At 39.5% G+C, this 23227-nt stretch overlaps 1 protein-coding gene across 1 annotated transcript; it reads right to left on the bottom strand.

The window, feature by feature from the left end:
• Nucleotides 1-8837: 8837 nt before the first annotated feature.
• Nucleotides 8838-9767, bottom strand: LOC119536450 (olfactory receptor 1444). Its single transcript, XM_037839235.1, has one exon. It carries the CDS (start codon nucleotides 9762-9764, stop codon nucleotides 8838-8840), a length of 927 nt encoding a protein of 308 aa, XP_037695163.1. The 5' UTR covers nucleotides 9765-9767.
• Nucleotides 9768-23227: the final 13460 nt, after the last annotated feature.

The raw sequence follows: 23227 nt of genomic DNA, 5'->3' as shown, positions 1-23227 counted from the left end.
TGTGACTGAAAAAGACATAGAAATTATATCAAGATATAAAAATTAGAATTTGGCTGTTAATAGTAATAAATTATTCATTACCTGGTTTAACTGTAGGAAGTCATAAAGAATAGTTTCATTGGTGAGAAGCAATGAAGAAAAGATTTCAAAACTAAAACATGAAGCAAAAGTAAGTCATATAATCTAATAAGAACAGATAAACTATGGAGGGTAATCTCAATGTTATGGGAATGCTCAGGAATGATTAGGGTTTGTAAACTTTCTTGGGTATAGTAAGATCATGTTGGAAGCAATAGAGTTATTTTAGGTTTTTTTTTCTCTTATTCCTTTGTTTTCTTAGGGGTTGTTAATTTTCTTGGGGTATGGTAGGAACATGTTGGAAGCAATGTAGTTATTTTAGATTATTTGTTTTTCTTACTCCTCTGTTTGGACATGGTTTATTAATTTTCTTGGGGTATGGTAGGAACATATTGGAAGCAAAGTAGTTATTTTAGGTTATTTGTTTTCCTTAATCCATTGCTTTGTTTGAAATGTTGTGGGGTTTTTTTGGTTGTTGTTTGCCTGTTTGTTTTTAATTTTTTGATAAACAAAGTTAAGAAATTGAAAAAAGATCAGTAGAAAAATGGGAGTAAAAACTAAATGACAAATAGGGTGGGATAGGGGGATGGTTTGGGTATTCTCTTTTCACTTTTATTTTTTATTCTTATTCTGATTCTTTCTGATGTAAGGAAAATGTTCAGAAATAGATTGTGGTGATGAACGCATAACTATATGATCATACTGTGAACAGTTGATTGTATACCATGGATGACTGTATGGTTTGTGAATATATTTCAATAAAACTGAATTAAAAAAAAAAAAAAAAAGTAAGTCATAGGTAAAGACAGTTACCCATATAAGAGGAGTTCTATGTAATTTCATCTTCAATCAAAGTTAGTTCTTCACATTTCCAGGAGATGTTTACCTCCCTTGAATTTAACTTTCCATATTGGGCTGCAAGTCAGCATGGCTGAGCATGAACTTATTTATAAAATATCTTCCATCATATATCTTATAAGATAAAGCAAGTATTGCTAAATGGTGTGTGTATGTGTGTGTGTGTGTGTGTAAAGAGGACTTATGTCCTATAGCCTGTGGATTCTCCTTCCAGAAATGAAGTTCATCTCTATTCCAGGGAACATGTTGATATAACAAGGAGGACAGCATTGCAGAGCTGTGGTCCATTCTGAAAGGGAGTGCATGGTAATAATAAAAAATGTATCAACTTATAAAAAAATTAGAGAGTATGTGTCTGGCATGCCATAGGTGCCCAAAGAATTGTAATGCAGTTGGTAAGAACCATTGAGCACCTGCTATGTGCCAGGAACTGAGCTAGGTGTTAGGGACATAAAGATGCAGATGACAGAGTGAGTGCCTGTCCTCAAACAGCTTATGGTTTAGTAGAAGAGGGCGACACTTCTCCCGCTGTTTGACCATACGTAAGTTGCTCCATATCTCTGAGCATTGGTTTTATCAACTCTAAAGCTGGGGTATTAACATTTAATAACTCCTGGGTCATTGTTAGAGACAACAAAGGTGACACTGCAAGCAAAGTTCCAGGCATTCCAGGCACATAGGAAACCCTCAGGAAATATTTGCCTCGGGGGATGGTCTAATGCTCTTTATATCTCTAAGAAATGTGAATATTGTGCTCACTAACCTCAGGACCACTATTCTCCAGAAAACAAGCCAGGAGGTTTAGGATTCTATGTCTGAGATTGTTGGACATACAAATCACAGCCCTGAAGAATATGAAACAATATTATCTGGTCATCAAAAGAACTCGTGGGATTGAGAGTGAGTGAGGAGACCTTTCAGATCGGATTCACTGGGAAGCAGACTCCGAGGCTGAGATGTGCATGGAGGTGATTCACGGGGTGTGCTCAGGGAACAGCACCTGTGAGGGAGAGATGGCAGCAGGATTGTACAGCGGGAGAGGCTGGGCTGCAAAGCAAATGCTAGGAGAGCCTCAGCCAATCTCTGAAGGAGCTCTGGAGCCATGACAGCACTTGGGTGTTGTCTCAAGGGAACAAGAGAAGGGGGCCAAGCCTTTGTACCTCTTCACTGAAGGGTCTTGAATATGGGTTCCCTGGGGGAGGGGCCATAACTTTGCGACTCCATTCAGATGAAGGTCATTCCCGAGGAGAGCTTGGCTGTGAGCTCTCAGCAGTCAACCCCCTTGCCACCCACTGTAGGAGGCACTGTTAGTGACATAACAGCTGCTCAGAATTGAAGAGGAGAAATATGAAACACAGGCAAAGAGGGCCCTAAAGAAAAGGGTTGCTTTAATTAACTTGAAATGCAACATATTGGCTACTGGACATGACTTTCTCTCCAGCTCTAACCAGGACCACATTCCACTCAAACTGACTATTATCTGAGGACAGAACCAGACAAAGGGTGGCTCTCTAAGAAACCTCAAGGGAGAAGCAAATTCAGTAGGAACTCAGAAGCACAAAATGGGTTGTGGCTACAGGGCTACTGCATGTGTGGGGTCTGCAGTGGTGGACTTTAGCACGATGTCTGGCTTTGCTGCTTCCTGGATATCAGAGACTAGACCCAAGACTTTTGGAGGCCACTTTCTCTCTCCTGGCCTCAATTTCCTTGCCTGTAACATGCAACAGTGGGAAAAATATAACCCTCAGGTCTTTTTCAGCCCTATGTACCAATAATACCAAATCTTTATTACCATTGCCAGCAAGGAAAAATTAGGGTTAAATTCTGGGGCAATGTTTTTTGTGCATTTTTCAATTTCCTACTGATTTGCTAGTTGAAATATTACAGCTCTTGTATTATTAAGGGTCTCTCCCTCTCTGCTCTTTAACATGTTACATTTCTACTCTATTTCTCAGATTTTTTGAAGGTGGAGATTTGTCTCTTGCTCACTAAACTGTCCCTGTCTCCAATGCTAAAGATACCAGTTATGTTTTATTACAGAAACCAACTTTGGTTAACTTAAGGAAAAAGAGGGGGAATAGTTGAAAGAATGTCAAGGAACTCACAGAAATAAAGCGAGGTTGGGCAAAAGGCAGGGACCAGGGGGATTTCAGAGGACTAATAAACAACAGAAGCAGAAGCAAAGCAACCATCTGTTAGCTGGAACTGCCTGACTAGCAACCCTCCGCTGGGGCAGAGGAGCGCCACGCCTGCATGCTGTCCTTGCTCCGTTTGCTTTAAATTCAGATTTGGGGGAGTGAAAATTTTTGATTGGCAGAACTTTGAAATCATGCCTTCCCCCTCTTTGTACCTGGGGCAGGGAGGAAATTCTTTACTCAACTTGTCTTCCATAGACTCCATCGGGGACCTGGAATTCTTCTCCCACCAACATAACGAGGATGAGACAACTCTCCAAAGAAATCAGAATGTTTTAAGAAGGAAAAGAAATTCTGGACAGCTGAAAATGACCAGAGTCTGAAACAACAGGTACATAAATAACTCCTGAGGTGGATATGTGCTTACACATAAAATGCTAAACAATTGGCCTGATGGAAACAAATAATTTACCTTAACTTATGTGCACAAACAAAATTATTCCAAATGTTCTCCTACAGTAGCTGGGATTCTCTTTAACTCTGACATCTGCATATCATCTATACTTCCCTTGGTAGAGTTTGAATCTCTATTTCAACTTTGGAAAACTTAACCTGAAAGAGAATACCATCCACAGCTGGGCACCAACTTACTATTCCAAGTTTATTTTTCTGCTACTTTCCTTCATACATATTACATGCCAGCAAAACAGAATATTCTTTACTGAGCACATCTGTATTCAATTCCTTCTCATTTCACTTCACGTAACTTTCTTGCCCAGAACAAATGTTATCTTCTTCAATTCCCCTCTCTGGGATCTATACTTCCTCTGTATTATTATAGCATTTTATATGTATGGTCTTCATAATTTTCTACATAGAATCAGAGTTACATAGGTGTATATCTTAACTTCTCTTTAGTCCATACTGTAAATTTGAATAAGCCTTGTTTTTATATCCTGCACAATACAGTTGTATTATGATATATAATATACATACAGAAAAGTACTTAAGACAAGTTTATGTAAAGTCTTTGAATAGAGGAGCTATGTTTGATTTACTGTTTTTAACATTTTTACTATGATGGGAGTATAAATTGGCACAGCCACTTTGGAAAATAGCAGCACATTACTTGGTAAACTTGAATATGTATTTGCCCCACGACTCAGCAATTCTACTTCCAGGTATGTATACCCTCGAGAACTGAATGCATATGAGCACCAAGATACGTGCACAAATGTTCACAACAGCATTATTCATCATGTACCCAAACTGGAGATAAGCCAAGTGAACATGAATAATTGGACGGGTAATTAAATTTAGAATTTTTCTATTGAGTTCTCCGTCTTTATCTCATTGACTTGTAGGACGCTTTTAAAATAAATGTATATACATAAACATTTGTTGGTTAAACATGCTACAACTATCGTATCCCACCCCCCAATATGCACATACCTTGTGAGATGACAGCCAAGAACTGATGAATCTCACATTATGAACAGGAGGTAGGATTCTTGGACTTACATCAAGATAGCTGTGTGGTGGGATCCTACAGAAATTTCTCTGCAAAAAATGTAATTTCTATAGGGACACAATTGTTCTCAGAGGCCCAAGCTCTTAAAACCATTTGATGGGAATAAGCTCTCAAGGTTCAGGAGGGTCTCTCTTGGTTAGGAACTCCCCATTTGGCTCTGCTTATAATATCCTTACCAACTGCAATACTATGGCAAGCAACAGGGCAACATTTTTGAAAATGCTTTCCCACCCATTATCTCATTGGATTCTCACAACACTCTTAGTAAATATCTGATGCTCTGATGTCCATTGTGATGATGAGGAAATTGGCCTCAAGATAAGTGGCTTGTACCAGTGCTATACCGGTAGAGTTTTGACTAGAAGCTAAGTCTCCTATCTTGGAATTCAGAGCCTGGCTCAAGTCCTACCTCCTCCATGATACCCACCTGCACACAGGATTCTTTCTTATCCCTGAAGAATTCTAATGATTGTGCTGTATACTACTATCCAGACAATGGCCCAAACGCCTTGAATTATCAGCCATCGAGAAGTGCGTGCCTTGTTCCACTGCACCATTTGGAGGCTCATGAAAGGAGGAACAATTTTGTCTATCATAGTCCTTACACTGCCTTTCTGCATGTTGTGCCCAGTAAAGAGTGGCTGGGTGCTTAGCTATCTCTGTGGACTGCAGTGTCAAAGGTAGCCAACTCCAACTATTAAGACTGCAAACAAATGTGACTTGATTCATCCATGTTCTTGGAATATAGGCAAAATTCCTACACAGTTACTGAATGCTGCTTCATTAACCTCAAAGGCTGTTACATCAGTCACCATACATGTGGAGGCTTTGCTTTGTTGAAATAGGAACCACATCATACAATCATATTTGTTTGTATTTTCAAGGGTATCTTCCACTGGTACACATCATGAAAGTCTGTAAGTTATTTATATCTCAAATAAATTCTTCATTGCAATTTACTAAAATATGAGGCTGCTTTTCTTTTCTCAGAGCATTGGGTAGGGAAGGCAGACTTGGGTTCAGATCTAGGCTCCTCCTTCAAACAGCAGGCAGGTAAATTAACCTGTCTGGGAGTCCATTTCCTCATCTGCAAGATTGAAGCACAAAAACTATCTCATGGTGAACAAATGAAGACTGTAAAAATGTCCTTGGGCAGATTGAGAACTTTATATAATGTAAAGTATGTCTAAGATTCAAGATTTGGTTCTCTGAGAGTTTGAGCAAGTTAAACTGTAGAAATTGGGGCTATTAACTGTAAAATGAGAGGGTTGGTTTAGATTATTTTAAAGGGCTCTTTGAGAACTAAAGATTCTGTGACTGTAATTCTAGCTTCAGTTGCCAAGGAATCCTTGGCAATTTTCCTTTCCATATACATAAAGTTAAACAAAATAATCTAATGCACAAAGGGGGGTCTCCTATTTAGAATAACTCAATCATGAATCCTTTGTCTAAAGAATAATCTATCCTGATATGAGTAATTGCCCTAATTTATGTGTTCTCACATTCCAATTTGGACATTCCAGATAGACAGTCTTCCTGTGACTTGATTGCACTGCCTGAAACTGCAGGCCTTACTCGCAGCACCTCTCATCTATCAGACCATTCCTGCAGAGAGAGGGTGGGTGTTGATAATAGCCAAATGGACATTAAGTCTCTGTGATAGATTTCCCATGTGGAAGTGAACAGCTCCCAGCAGTAATGTGTACTCTGTAAATTGATGTCTTGCTGGTGACAAGTTGTCACCTTCTGAGTAGCTTCTGCAAATGAACATCTGTGTAATGTCAGCTTTGTAGTGGGTCTGCTATGGAGCCAGGAACTTGGAGGACAGGAAGCTAAACAATGGATGAAAATAATGCTTGATTTTGAATGGGGTGGAGAAAATGAGGGAGCACAGGAGCCAAAAGCGAGAAGTACGAAGACAGCAAAGTGAAGGACTAGTACAGGACTCCCAGCTATATTCCTTATGCATTCATTATGACAGGCACTTCACATCCTTTAGTTCGTGTTATCTTCACAGTTTATCCCATACTTTAGGTTCTGAGAGATTAAATGACTTTCCTGGGATTATACAACTGATTAAAAAAAAGGAAGGATTGAGTCAGCTCTTGATTACTAGAACTAGTGCTCTTTTTACACATTTGCAGTCACATGTAGTACTAGTTAGACTTGACTTCAGCAGAAAATAGAAATAGGTAGGCATTAGGACTTTCACTCTTCGCAGATTCACACTTGTATTCCAACACTGGGGTACAGAGGTGGAAAGAGGCACACCCAGAAACATGCCTTACCATGTACTGTAGCAGCTATGATATAGAAGTTATAAACTTAACTTTTCATAGGGAACTAATGGCTTAGTTATGAGGAAAGTTCTTGCTTGGTCTGAGGATAGAAAGGGATTAAGAAGACAAGGAAGAAAAAGAGGAAGAGGAGAAGGGAAAAGAGGAAATGGCGAGGAGGAGCAGAAAGAGGAAAAAATGAGGTCAATTAATTATACCAAATAGGAAAAAAAAAGGTGATCTAAGACTGGAATGTGCTCAGTGCTTCCCAAACTCATCTCCAAATCTGGGTGCCCTTGACTCTGTAACTTCTGTAAATCACAGAGAAGTGCTGCTTTGTGCAGTGGATCTGGACCTCTGAAGGCTGTTCTTTCACATGTTTGCTGGGTGGGCCTGACTGCTAAAGAGGAGGGAAGGCAGGATGATGGGAGAGGCAGGTTGTCAAGGGCTTGGATCCAGAAGAAGCACCTGATCTCTTGAGGTGATGGCAGCCGATGTGCTCAGAAAGCTTTTCCTCAGGTGAGCTTCAAGTTCTGAAGCTCTCTCTGCTCCACTCACCACAGACCCATATCAGCTCTCCTCAGGCTGAGACTGCCCTGCACATAATGGAGTTTCATAATCTCAAAACTAATTTGACCTTCTAAGCCACCTGATTTAGCCTACCATGCTTTCTGGTTTTCACATTTAAAATAAAAATTGATTTTTTTAAAAAACTTGAAATCATGAACTATTTGCTAACTTAGACTAATATAGCTATAAACACCGTCAAGCAGTTGATATGTGAGAAGCAAAATTAATCACCACTCCCTTCCCACGCACACACATTCGCTCACACCTTCTAGCACATGAAACAAGACCTGAAGGTGGACTGCGTTGTGCGTCATCGTGTCATTCTTAAGAAGTAAATTTCCACTCAGGCATTTTTATTCTTGTAGCATCTAATTAAAGAACATCAGAATGCAATGGGGACCCAGAGATGAACGGATTGTTGAAAAAGGAAAAGCAAAGAGGGTCCAGAAAGCTATTGTGTTTATTCATAACAGAGTCACCAAACTTAAGGGTGCTGAGAAATGCAAGCATTTAATTCAGAAAACAAATATCCCTTTTCATAGCCCTTGGAAAAATTGTTTTTTTTTCCTCCAAACCTTCTGGAGTTTTGGAAATCATGTTAGACAACAGCCAAAGGCATAGAAGAGGGTATGTTCTCTAAAGAAAGACATGTTTATTCAGATTAAAATTTAAGCAATTCACCTACTGAAACTGTTCTGTACTTCTGTATACAAGGTGGCTTATTATTTTCTACCAAAGTTGCCTGAGCACTTGAGCAAAAGGAGGCTGAGAGTACAAAGCAGCGAGATCAGTGAGTGAGGAGAGGAGTGAGGGTGGGAATAGAAGGGTGGGATAGTTGGCAGGAATGAATCCCAGGTCACCTGACTTTTGGTCCAGTGCTCTGTCCTTTAAATTACAACCTTATCTGAGACATTATTAAAAATATCGAAACATCCTTTTCAGCATTAGAAACTTTAACTTTCAAACCTATGGACCAAAGGAATGAGAAACATAGTATCTGTATAATCCAGTTGATAAATATTTTTAAATGAATGCGTAAGTTTGACAGTGACCAAATTTAATGGTGAATGGAAGTTTTTTATGACTACAAATAGGGAGAGGACAACTAGTGCATTTGGTTACATACTTCAATCTTCTGCTTTAAACTGCATTATGAAACTAATGCAAAAAGGGTTTAAATGTCCCTTGTCCTTGATCACTATATATCAGATCATCTTCCTGAATGAGACATTTCAAAGTGCTGCTTTTTATAACTTCTCTTCCAGCAGGAGTAACCACTGTATTTGGGGAAGGCAGAACTAAAATCTGCCAAACTTCAGAAGTGATGATAGCATTTAGGCTAGAGAAAGATTTATCCTTTAGTTACCTCCACACTTCATATTTAAAGATTTATGGGTAATGTTTGTTAAATATTTTCCAGAGAGCACTTTTCACTTCTTGGTTCCTAAGGCTGTAGATCAAAGGATTCAGCACGGGAATCACCACTGTGTAAAACACAGATGTTACTTTGTCTGTGTCCAGGGACTGGCTGGAAGTGGGCTGTAGGTACATGAAGATGATTGTGCCATAGAAGATGGACACAGCGGTGAGATGTGAAGCACAAGTGGAGAAGGCTTTCTTCTGTCCCTTGGCAGAAGGCATCCTATGAATGGCAATGAATATGAAGAGGTAAGATATAAGGATGACCAGAAGGGTGGAAAAGACATTGAAGCCCACAACAAAGAAGACAACCAACTTGCTGATGCGTGTGTCAGAGCATGAGAGGGCCAGGAGTGGGGGCATGTCGCAGAAAAAATGATGAATCTTGTTGGAACCACAGAAAGAGAGTCTGAAGGTGTCTGCTGTGTGGATGGAGGCATTGAGGAAGCCACAGACGTAGGAGCCAATGGTCAGGAAGGCACACACACCTGCTGTCGTGGTGGTGGTGTAATGAAGAGGCCTACACACTGCTGCGTGGCGGTCATAGGCCATGGAGGCCAGAAGGTAGCACTCAACAGTGGCAAAACCCGCAAAGAAGAAGAACTGAGCAGCACATCCATTGTAGGAGATGACCTTGTTCCCTGACTGCAGTGCAGCCACCATCTTGGGAGCTACAGCAGATGAGGAACCCAGATCTACAAAGGAGAGGTTACTGAGGAAGAAGTACATTGGAGTGTGGAGGTGGGAGTCTGAGCGGATGATCAGCATCATCCCCCCATTCCCAATTAGAGTTGTGAGGTAGATGAACAAAAATACCAGGAGGAGGGGAACCTGAAGACTGGGGTCATTTGTCAATCCCAAGAGGATGAACTCTTTCACTTCTGTGCTATTCTTCATTGAGGTCAACTTGAATTTAGCCTGCAGTGACTAAAAATGAGGAGACAGTGAACCCCAAATGAAAGCATAAGAGGGGATAATAGGATAACATAAAAATAGGAAATTAGTATATTTTGAGGATGCACTATTTGTAAAACACATGCTAAACCCTTCCATTATATTATAGCATTTGATCCTGTGAGGTAGGTGCTATTATGCCCATTTTATAAATAAGAAAGGTAAGTTTCAAGGGGTTTGACATTGACCAAGATAATCTAATTAGTAAGGATCAGAACCAAAATTCACACCTTTATACTGCTGAATCCAAAATCCATATACTCAGAGTTTGAATTCTTCCACTTGTTTACATCATATAAATACAAATGATGATGTGCATGGTGGCATAGATTTTAAGATTTTATTTAATTTTAAGAAATCAGAAAGAGAACAGTATTAAATCAAAAGTATAAATCCCTCATTCTGTCCCTTCCCCATTCCACTCCCAAAAACTGCCTCAATACAGATTTCCTGCCATTTTATATGCATATATAATTAAATAGTGTTAATGAGAGAAATCTTAATGATAGCTTACTATATGCCAGGCACCACCCCAACGGCTTTACTTTTAGTTAACTCACGTATTCCTCACACCAACTATTTGGAGTTGATTCTATCTTTTTTTTTTGCTCATTTTACACAAGATATATGATTTAAAACATGAAAATAATGCATTTTAATTTTTTACTTTAGGTTAGTTCCAGTTAGCAGTATATTTTATGCCTGGTCTCCTTCTCATGATGTCTGTCTTCTCCTAAAGTCTAGTAGCTCTTACATGGGAACTGGAGTCCTATTATTATTTAAAAATGATAACAGTAAATAATTATTGCCCAAAGTCACATAACGTAAGTGTTGGAGGTGGATTTAAAACTCTGGTCTCTCAAAATGCTAAACCCAAGTATCTTAACTACAACTCTTAATGTCTTTATGAGTTTATCCCTCAGCAGTAGTTCAACTGAAGGGGGCAGGACATAGGTATATCCACCTCCTACCAGAAGCCTTTGTTGTTGATCGCGGATATAATTAAGTCTTCCCTTCTCTGCACTCTCAAAGCACTTGAGTGTTGGTTGATTACCATACAATTAGTCGGGCAACCACCCAGCTCTCTTACTAGTGAAGCCCCTTGAAACAATGAATATCTTCATCCCCCTTGGACCACCCAGTCGCCCAGGTTCCCTTGCACACATAAATAAATATTTCTTGAATTGAACAGAACATGAGTTGCAAAGCCTTTAAATATTTTTTTTCTTGCCATTTAACTCCACGGCAAAACAGCCTATTGTTCTCTTGTCTAGCTAGGACCATGCTTCCTGCCAAAATGTTAGCTTAGACTTGTGGAATGAAAAATATTCAGAAATAATAGTGATTTGGGGGACAGACAGAGCAGGAGAAAAGCTTGTATCCTAATTTTAGAGCCCTCTATCCCCTATTTGGTTTCCCTCAACCCGAGGTCTTTATAGGCTTTGCCTGCCCTGGTAGTGGAATGGGTGGGACCAGGCTGAGAAAAGGGGAAAGAGAAAAATTGTGAAGACAGGAAGAAAAAGGAGAAACAAGAGACTAGAAGGAAAATCAATGCTTTAGTTCCATGTGACCTTGACTTAGCCTGGAAAGCAACTGCAGGGATCAGGTTGGTGAAGAGCTCTTTTTTGTACCACAAAGAGAAGGGGACAAACAGCTTGTCCTGTTTAGACAACCATTACACACACAAGTTGTGTGGCTGGTATCACAGAAATTGGCACAGCCAACTTGGCAAACAGTGGTAGACAAGATGCTTGATATTACTCCAGTCCCTCATTTCCAATTTTTCCCCTGTTTGAGCAATCCCTAGTGACTATCCTTGTAGATATCTTCTCAAAGGTCTCTTTTTTCCTGGAATAACCCCTAGAATTACCTATTTTTCCAGGCTTTTATTGACGTATTGATAGATTTCCAGCCAGTAGTGTACCAATTCTCTCTCCTCCCAGCAGTAACATGTGCATATGTTCTCTAATTTAGCAGACACCATATCCTGTAACGTATAATAGGCAGTTTCCCAATCTTACAAATTAGAAAACTGAGGTACATGGTGGTCTTCAGGGTCATGCAACTACTTAATTACAAAACCTGTACAATTCTCTAGAGCAGGGTTCCTCAACCTTACAACTATTGACATTAAGTGGCAAACAGTTCTTGGTTGACGGGGGAGGGCAACAGTTCTCTGCATTGTAGAATGTTTGGCATTATCCCTGGCCTCTACCTGTTAGATGCCAGAAATAACCCGCCCTCCCCAGCTATGATAGCCAAAAATATTTCCAGATATTGCCAATGTCCCCTGGGGAGGGGGTGGCATTGCCCCACAGCTGACAATCACTGTTCTAAAGTTTGTAAAACTCTTTTTGTATGCATTTCTTCATTTAATTCACAATAATTCCATAATTATGTAGAGATATTGTGTAATATGTACATTATCCATCTTCATCCATCAGCAATTAATATTCAAGTTACTTTCTATGTTTCTTAATGGGTAAACCTTGTCATTATGCATTGCAGTCACAGCTAATAAATGTGTCTGGATCCAGAGAAGCAAAGGGAAATCTGGAGTCAGTACAGAGGAAAGGCTTCTTTTACCCAGCACATCCCTGAAGGTCTACAAGGGTGTGAATCCAAATCTTACCTTCTGCAAAGACCAAGCTTTTCCATGGAGCCTTGAAAATGAAAAAGTTTTAAAATATCTAAAGATAGTATTAATGGCATGTTTTATTTAATAAAAATGAGGAAGTATGATAAAAGCTGAAAAGATTAAAATTTAAGGGATTATTGTTCCTATAAAGAGAAAAGGAGTTCAAATCACTAGGATAGGACAGATCATCTAGAGAGGAGCCTTGTCAAAACTTGCTTCTAAAGGGGCTTTAAGAATCACCCCATCAAACATCAGTTGGAGAATTCCAAAGAAGATTCTCAGTAGAATAACTGTTGGACTAAGTTCCATGAAGGAAGAAACAGGGCCTGTTTTGTTCATGTTGGTGCATCTTTACCCAGTGCTGGGCACATAGTAGACTCCTAAATATTTGATGAATAAATGAATGGACTTGAAGTACAGCAGCTGAATTGGAGTCCAAGTTTTAATGTTTACTAGCTTTGTTATTGTAAACAGTCAACTTCCTTCTATCAACAGATGATTAAGTGAGATAAAATATGGGAGAATCCAGCCCCTGTGTGGCCATGAGAAGCACTCAATACAAGGTGATTTCTTTATCTCTTTATTAGACTGTTGGTCAATCATCTGAACTTGGTTCCAAGATTTTATTAACACCAATAGGTAGCAATAGCCCATCTAGCAATGACTATTTCAACAGCTGTCTGCATAAAGGGGACCCAAAATTATCTATGGGAGGCTGTCTGTATCTCTATATTTTTGTGAGATACAACAGAAGGATTAGAAAAGGGGGATTAAGAGTCATTTTTTTTATACCTACTTCTGAGTTCCTTTCTTCTATACAAATCCATTGTTTCTATCCACAGTGGGAAGAATGCTGCTTTTAAAAAGGTCAGGGAACGCATACCTGTGTCCTTGGCGATTATGAGAGCTCACTTTGACCTTCACATACCAGGCTTTCTGATGTCTTTAAAAAAACGGGGGGATGGGGGTGGGGGAGCTGTTTGGTCTCTGAGAACCGCAGATTTCAAATAGTAAAAGATTTCCTGAGGCTATATAATAAAAGTGTAAAAGCAGTTCAGCCGCTGTTGAAATTTGCTTCAGAACCTAACTGAATCATACAAATCTGTATGAGTGGGCAGGGATCAGGTAGAAGCTGGCATCTATGTAGATTTAGGATCCCCTGGAGAGAAGTTCCCTAAAGTCACAACCCCAATCCCAGGCTCAGCAACATGCTAACAAGCAATCAAAACGCCACTTTCCTGAGGGAACTGAAACATTATTGTGATATGGAGAAGCCTTAAAGACTCCGTAAAAGCCAAGAGAGATCCCCAGTACTTCCATTCACAGAACTAAATTAATTGAACTTGAGGGTTCAACTATGGAACCACTTTCCACTCAGCCTAAGGGAGACTATCTGTGAGTTTTGGGAGTTAGCACTGTCTCTAAAACTAAATGGAGATAAATTTTAAAACTCTCAGGGATAAACCTCGTAGAATCTCAATTTTGTCTAGACTCAACATTGGCTACAGAACCCCAAGTTTCAAATGGCTTAGTGGACCAAAACAATTTCAAGACATTATTTTTTTCCAATTAATTTGGTTTAGTTTTAGCATGGAGCCTACAAAAAGCACAGTATTCTAGCTATTTCAACCACTACTCAATTCACATATATTAGGTGTTTCTTCCATTTCAGGCCCATTGCTATTTCATTCAATGTTCATTCAACACCATGAGGATTTTACAGTATAAAACTTCAGTATACATCTATAACCCTTATCTTGGTTTCTATTACCATTTTCCAAAGAAGGATGTAGGACTCTTTGGAAAGATGGCTGTTTTAGGACTGGGGCAGGAAACATACAAGATGAGCCTGGAACATCTTGTAGCATTAAAGGAACTCAGGAGCCCATTGAAAGAGCTCCCAATGTCCAAATCTGGAACAATTTGAGCAATAAACTAAACTAGTATTGGATTATAGCCCAAAGTATAAAATAAATATCCATTAGTCTGTATTGATATAAATAAATGATTGAATAAGTAAATAAATGGATGCAGAATAAATCCTTGCAATTTATGTAGAGACTTCACCCTTATGGAGGTAGACTGTAACTCCCCACTCCCATGTGGGCTGCTCATAGTGACAGTGATTTTCTTTCAAAGAATACCGTATGGAAAGTGGGAAAAGAGAGGAACTTCACAGTGGAGAAACCTGACAAACACTATCTCATCAATGACACGTCATGTAGATAGTATGTATCATTGATACAATGTGATGAGAATGGACTTTATCTCTCTGATCTTCCCCCAAATCCATAAACCCAGTCTAATCATGAGGGAAATATCAGGCAAATCCCAGCTGAGAGACATTTTACAAAATACCTGACAAGAACTCTTCACAAACAAGGAAAGTCTAAGAAAGAAACTATGATGGCCAGGAGAAACCTAAGGAGACATGACAACTACATGTAATATGGTATTTTGGATGGAATCCTGGAACACAGAAAGAATATTAGATGAAAAATAAGGAAATTTGAATAAACTATGGACATTAGTTAATAATCATATATCAACATCAATTCATTAATTGTGAAAAATGTATCATACTAACATACAATAGCAATAATAGGGGAAACAATGTGAGGAATATGCAAACCCTCTGTACTATCTTTGCAATTTTTCTGTAAAGCCAATGCTATTCTAAAATTAAAAGTTTATTTTAGGCAGGGCAAGATGGCAGACTGGTGAGCTGTATGTTTTAGTTACTCCTCCAGGAAAGTAGGTAAAAAGCCAGGAACTGCGTGGACTGGACACCACAGAGCAATCTGTCTTTGGGCATACTTCATACAACACTCATGAAAACGTGGAACTGCTGAGATCAGCGAAATCTGTAAGTTTTTGCGGCCAGGGGACCCGCGCCCCTCCCTGCCAGGCTCAGTCCTGGGGGAGGAGGGGCTGTCAGCTCCGGGAAGGAGAAGGGAGAATTGCAGTGGCTGCTCTTATCGGAAACTCATTCTACTGATTCAAACTCCAACCATAGATAGACTGAGACCAGACACCAGAGACTCTGAGAGCAGCCAGCCCAGTAGAGAGGAGACAGACATAGAAAAAAAACAACACGAAAAACTCCAAAATAAAAGCAGAGGATTTTTAGAGTTCTGGTGAACACAGAAAGGGGAAGGGCGGAGATCAGGCCTTGAAGTGCATATGCAAATCCCGAAGCAAAGCTGATCTCTCTGCCCTGTGCACCTTTCCTTAATGGCCCTGGTTGCTTTGTCTATTAGCATTTCAATAACCCATTAGATCTCTGAGGAGGGCCGTTTTTTTGTTTGTTTGTTTGTTTGTTTTTTAAATCCTTTTTGCTTTTTCTAAAACAATTACTCTAAGAAGCTCAATACAGAAAGCTTCAAAGAATTTCAATTTGGGCACGTCAAGTCAAGAGCAGAACTAAGAGAGCTCTGAGACAAAAGGCAATAATCCAGTGGCTGAGAAAATTCACTAAACAACACAACTTCCCAAGAAAAGGGGGGTGTCCGCTCACAGCCACCATCCTGGTGGACAGGAAACACTCCTGCCCATCGCCAGCCCCATAGCCCAGAGCTGCCCCAGACAACCCAGTGTGACGGAATTGCTTCAAATAACAGGCACACACCACAAAACTGGGCGTGGACATTAGCCTTCCCTGCAACCTCAGCTGAATGTCCCAGAGCTGGGAAGGTGGAGCAGTGTGAATTAACAAAGCCCCATTCAGCCATCATTTGAGCAGACTGGGAGCCTCCCTACACAGCCCAGCAGCCCAGAACTGCCCTGGGGGGACGGCACTCACCTGTGACATAGCACAGTCATCCCTCAACAGAGGACCCGGGGTGCACAGCCTGGAAGAGGGGCCCACTTGCAAGTCTCAGGAGCCATACGCCAATACCAAAGACTTGTGGGTCAGTGGCAGAGACAAACTGTGGCAGGACTGAACTGAAGGATTAGACTATTGCAGCAGCTTTAAAACTCTAGGATCATCAGGGAGATTTGATTGTTAGGGCCACCCCCCCTCCCCGACTGCCCAGAAACACGCCCCACATACAGGGCAGGCAACACCAACTACACACGCAAGCTTGGTACACCAATTGGGCCCCACAAGACTCACTCCCCCACTCACCAAAAAGGCTAAGCAGGGGAGATCTGGCTTGTGGAGAACAGGTGGCTCATGGACGCCACCTGCTGGTTAGTTAGAGAAAGTGTACTCCACGAAGCTGTAGATCTGATAAATTAGAGATAAGGACTTCAACTGGTCTACAAACCCTAAAAGAACCCTATCAAGTTCAGCAAATGCCACGAGGCCAAAAACAACAGAAAATTATAAAGCATATGAAAAAACCAGACGATATGGATCACCCAAGCCCAAGCACCCAAATCAAAAGACCAGAAGAGACACACCACCTAGAGCAGCTACTCAAAGAACTAAAGATGAACAATGAGACCCTAGTACGGGATATGAAGGAAATCAAGAAGACCCTAGAAGAGCATAAAGAAGACATTGCAAGACTAAATAAAAAAATGGATGATCTTATGGAAATTAAAGAAACTGTTGACCAAATTAAAAAGATTCTGGACACTCATAGTACAAGACTAGAGGAAGTTGAACAACGAATCAGTGACCTGGAAGATGACAGAATGGAAAATGAAAGCATAAAAGAAAGAATGGGGAAAAAAATTGAAAAAATCGAAATGGACCTCAGGGATATGATAGATAATATGAAACGTCCGAATATAAGACTCATTGGTGTCCCAGAAGGGGAAGAAAAGGGTAAAGGTCTAGGAAGAGTATTCAAAGAAATTGTTGGGGAAAACTTCCCAAATCTTCTAAACAACATAAATACACAAATCATAAATGCTCAGCGAACTCCAAATAGAATAAATCCAAAAAAACCCACTCCGAGACATATACTGATCACACTGTCAAACATAGAAGAGAAGGAGCAAGTTCTGAAAGCAGCAAGAGAAAAGCAATTCACCACATACAAAGGAAACAGCATAAGACTAAGTAGTGACTACTCAGCAGCCACCATGGAGGCAAGAAGGCAGTGGCACGATATATTTAAAATTCTGAGTGAGAGGAATTTCCAGCCAAGAATACTTTATCCAGCAAAGCTCTCCTTCAAATTTGAGGGAGAGCTTAAATTTTTCACAGACAAACAAATGCTGAGAGAATTTGCTAACAAGAGACCTGCCCTACTGGAGATACTAAAGGGAGCCCTACAGACAGAGAAACAAAGACAGGACAGAGAGACCTGGAGAAAGGTTCAGTACTAAAGAGATTCGGTATGGGTACAATAAAGGATATTAATAGAGAGAGGGAAAAATATGGCAAACATAATCCAAAGGATAAGATGGCCGATTCAAGAAATGCCTTCACGGTTTTAACGTTGAATGTAAATGGATTAAACTCCCCAATTAAAAGATATAGATTCGCAGAATGGATCAAAAAAAATGAACCATCAATATGTTGCATACAAGAGACTCATCTTAGACACAGGGATACAAAGAAACTGAAAGTGAAAGGATGGAAAAAAATATTTCATGCAAGCTACAGCCAAAAGAAAGCAGGTGTAGCAATATTAATCTCAGATAAAATAGACTTCAAATGCAGGGATGTTTTGAGAGACAAAGAAGGCCACTACATACTAATAAAAGGGGCAATTCAGCAAGAAGAAATAACAATCGTAAATGTCTATGCACCCAATCAAGGTGCCACAAAATACATGAGAGAAACATTGGCAAAACTAAAGGAAGCAATTGATGTTTCCACAATAATTGTGGGAGACTTCAACACATCACTCTCTCCTATAGATAGATCAACCAGACAGAAGACCAATAAGGAAAATGAAAACCTAAACAATCTGATAAATGAATTAGATTTAACAGACATCTACAGGACATTACATCCCAAATCACCAGGATACACATACTTTTCTAGTGCTCACGGAACTTTCTCCAGAATAGATCATATGCTGGGACATAAAACAAGCCTCAATAAATTTAAAAAGATTGAAATTATTCAAAGCACATTCTCTGACCACAATGGAATACAATTAGAAGTCAATAACCATCAGAGACTTAGAAAATTCACAAATACCTGGAGGTTAAACAACACACTCCTAAACAAGCAGTGGGTTAAAGAAGAAATAGCAAGAGAAATTGCTAAATATATAGAGACGAATGAAAATGAGAACACAACATACCAAAACCTATGGGATGCAGCAAAAGCAGTGCTAAGGGGGAAATTTATAGCACTAAACGCATATATTAAAAAGGAAGAAAGAGCCAAAATCAAAGAACTAATGGATCAACTGAAGAAGCTAGAAAATGAACAGCAAACCAATCCTAAACCAAGTACAAGAAAAGAAATAACAAGGATTAAAGCAGAAATAAATGACATAGAGAACAAAAAAACAATAGAAAGGATAAATATCACCAAAAGTTGGTTCTTTGAGAAGATCAACAAGATTGACAAGCCCCTAGCTAGACTGACAAAATCAAAAAGAGAGAAGACCCATATAAACAAAATAATGAATGAAAAAGGTAACATAACTGCAGATCTTGAAGAAATTAAAAAAATTATAAGAGGATATTATGAACAACTGTATGGCAACAAACTGGATAATGTAGAAGAAATGGACAATTTCCTGGAAACATATGAACAACCTAGACTGACCAGAGAAGAAATAGAAGACCTCAACCAACCCATCACAAGCAAAGAGATCCAATCAGTCATCAAAAATCTTCCCACAAATAAATGCCCAGGGCCAGATGGCTTCACAGGGGAATTCTACCAAACTTTCCAGAAAGAACTGACACCAATCTTACTCAAACTCTTTCAAAACATTGAAAAAAATGGAACACTACCTAATTCATTTTATGAAGCTAACATCAATCTAATACCAAAACCAGGCAAAGATGCTACAAAAAAGGAAAACTACCGGCCAATCTCCCTAATGAATATAGATGCAAAAATCCTCAACAAAATACTTGCAAATCGAATCCAAAGACACATTAAAAAAATCATACACCATGACCAAGTGGGGTTCATTCCAGGCATGCAAGGATGGTTCAACATAAGAAAAACAATCAATGTATTACAACACATTAAAAACTCGAAAGGGAAAAATCAGTTGATCATCTCAATAGATGCTGAAAAAGCATTTGACAAAATCCAACATCCCTTTTTGATAAAAACACTTCAAAAGGTAGGAATTGAAGGAAACTTCCTCAACATGATAAAGAGCATATATGAAAAACCCACAGCCAGCATAGTACTCAATGGTGAGAGACTGAAAGCCTTCCCTCTAAGATCAGGAACAAGACAAGGATGCCCGCTGTCACCACTGTTATTCAACATTGTGCTGGAAGTGCTAGCCAGGGCAATCCAGCAAGACAAAGAAATAAAAGGCATCCAAATTGGAAAAGAAGAAGTAAAACTGTCATTGTTTGCAGATGATATGATCTTATATCTAGAAAACCCTGAGAAATCGACGATACACCTACTAGAGCTAATAAACAAATTTAGCAAAGTAGCAGGATACAAGATTAATGCACATAAGTCAGTAATGTTTCTATATGCTAGAAATGAACAAACTGAAGAGACACTCAAGAAAAAGATACCATTTTCAATAGCAACTAAAAAAATCAAGTACCTAGGAATAAACTTAACCAAAGATGTAAAAGACCTATACAAAGAAAACTACATAACTCTACTAAAAGAAATAGAAGGGGACCTTAAAAGATGGAAAAATATTCCATGTTCATGGATAGGAAGGCTAAATGTCATTAAGATGTCAATTCTACCCAAACTCATCTACAGATTCAATGCAATCCCAATCAAAATTCCAACAACCTACTTTGCAGACTTGGAAAAGCTAGTTATCAAATTTATTTGGAAAGGGAAGATGCCTCGAATTGCTAAAGACACTCTAAAAAAGAAAAACGAAGTGGGAGGACTTACACTCCCTGACTTTGAAGCTTATTATAAAGCCACAGTTGCCAAAACAGCATGGTACTGGCACAAAGATAGACATATAGATCAATGGAATCGAATTGAGAATTCAGAGATAGACCCTCAGATCTATGGCCGACTGATCTTTGATAAGGCCCCCAAAGTCACCGAACTGAGCCATAATGGTCTTTTCAACAAATGGGGCTGGGAGAGTTGGATATCCATATCCAAAAGAATGAAAGAGGACCCCTACCTCACCCCCTACACAAAAATTAACTCAAAATGGACCAAAGATCTCAATATAAAAGAAAGTACCATTAAACTCCTAGAAGATAATGTAGGAAAACATCTTCAAGACCTTGTATTAGGAGGCCACTTCCTAGACTTTACACCCAAAGCACAAGCAACAAAAGAGAAAATAGATAAATGGGAACTCCTCAAGCTTAGAAGTTTCTGCACCTCAAAGGAATTTCTCAAAAAGGTAAAGAGGCAGCCAACTCAATGGGAAAAAATTTTTGGAAACCATGTATCTGACAAAAGACTGATATCTTGCATATACAAAGAAATCCTACAACTCAATGACAATAGTACAGGCAGCCCAATTATAAAATGGGCAAAAGATATGAAAAGACAGTTCTCTGAAGAGGAAATACAAATGGCCAAGAAACACATGAAAAAATGTTCAGCTTCACTAGCTATTAGAGAGATGCAAATTAAGACCACAATGAGATACCATCTAACACCGGTTAGAATGGCTGCCATTAAACAAACAGGAAACTACAAATGCTGGAGGGGATGTGGAGAAATTGGAACTCTTATTCATTGTTGGTGGGACTGTATAATGGTTCAGCCACTCTGGAAGTCAGTCTGGCAGTTCCTTAGAAAACTAGATATAGAGCTACCATTCGATCCAGCGATTGCACTTCTCGGTATATACCCGGAAGATCGGAAAGCAGTGACACGAACAGATATCTGCACGCCAATGTTCATAGCAGCATTATTCACAATTGCCAAGAGATGGAAACAACCCAAATGTCCTTCAACAGATGAGTGGATAAATAAAATGTGGTATATACACACGATGGAATACTACGCGGCAGTAAGAAGGAACGATCTCGTGAAACATATGACAACATGGATGAACCTTGAAGACATAATGCTGAGCGAAATAAGCCAGGCACAAAAAGAGAAATATTATATGCTACCACTAATGTGAACTTTGAAAAATGTAAAACAAATGGTTTATAATGTAGAATGTAGGGGAACTAGCAGTAGAGAGCAATTAAGGAAGGGGGAACAATAATCCAAGAAGAACAGATAAGCTATTTAACGTTCTGGGGATGCCCAGAAATGACTATGGTCTGTTAAATTCTGATGGATATAGTAGGAACAAGTTCACAGAAATGTTGCTATATTATGTAACTTTCTTGGGGTAAAGTAGGAACATGTTGGAAGTTAAGCAGTTATCTTAGGTTAGTTGTCTTTTTCTTACTCCCTTGTTATGGTCTCTTTGAAATGTTCTTTTATTGTATGTTTGTTTTCTTTTTAACTTTTTTTTTCATACAGTTGATTTAAAAAAGAAGGGAAAGTTAAAAAAAAAAAAAAAAGAAAAAAGACAAACAAGGAAAAAAAAAAAAAAAGATGTAGTGCCCCCTTGAGGAGCCTGTGGAGAATGCAGGGGTATTTGCCTACCCCACCTTCATGGTTGCTAACATGACCACAGACATAGGGGACTGGTGGTTTGATGGGTTGAGCCCTCTACCATAAGTTTTACCCTTGGGAAGACGGTTGCTGCAAAGGAGAGGCTAGGCCTCCCTGTATTTGTGCCTAAGAGTCTCCTCCTGAATGCCTCTTTGTTGCTCAGATGTGGCCCTCTCTCTCTGGCTAAGCCAACTTGAAAGGTGAAATCACTGCCCTCCCCCCTACGTGGGATCAGACACCCAGGGAAGTGAATCTCCCTGGCAACGTGGAATATGACTCCCGGGGAGGAATGTAGACCCGGCATCGTGGGATGGAGAACATCTTCTTGACCAAAAGGGGGATGTGAAAGGAAATGAAATAAGCTTCAGTGGCAGAGAGATTCCAAAACGAGCCGAGAGATCACTCTGGTGGGCACTCTTACGCACACTTTAGACAACCCTTTTTAGGTTCTAAAGAATTGGGGTAGCTGGTGGTGGATACCTGAAACTATTAAACTACAACCCAGAACCCATGAATCTCGAAGACAGTTGTATAAAAATGTAGCTTATGAGGGGTGACAGTGGGATTGGGAATGCCATAAGGACCAAACTCCACTTTGTCTAGTTTATGGATGGATGTGTAGAAAAGTAGGGGAAGCAAACAAACAGACAAAGGTACCCAGTGTTCTTTTTTACTTCAATTGCTCTTTTTCACTCTAATTATTATTCTTGTTATTTTTGTGTGTGTGCTAATGAAGGTGTCAGGGATTGATTTATGTGATGAATGTACAACTATGTAATGGTACTGTAAACAATCGAAAGTACAATTTGTTTTGTATGACTGCGTGGTATGTGAATATATCTCAATAAAATGATGATTAAAAAAAAAAAAAAAAGTTTATTTTAAAACTTCCATATAGACAAGCTTGCCCAAGATCACATAACTTAAAGGTAGCAGAGCAAGAATTTGAACCAAGTCGGCTCTAACCGGAATCTATATACTTATTTGCATGTGGTTCTACTGTGCCTTTTTGGGAATCAATGTGGAAGTACAAGGATGCACTCAGTGCCTAGAAAAAGGGCCCTGCTTCTCTCTTCTCAAAAATGCTTGGGACTGAGAAGGAAC

This window comes from Choloepus didactylus, chromosome 6 (assembly GCF_015220235.1).
Source record: "Choloepus didactylus isolate mChoDid1 chromosome 6, mChoDid1.pri, whole genome shotgun sequence".
Classification (NCBI taxonomy): Eukaryota; Metazoa; Chordata; class Mammalia; order Pilosa; family Megalonychidae; genus Choloepus; species Choloepus didactylus.
This window is presented reverse-complemented; position numbering and strand designations above follow the sequence as displayed.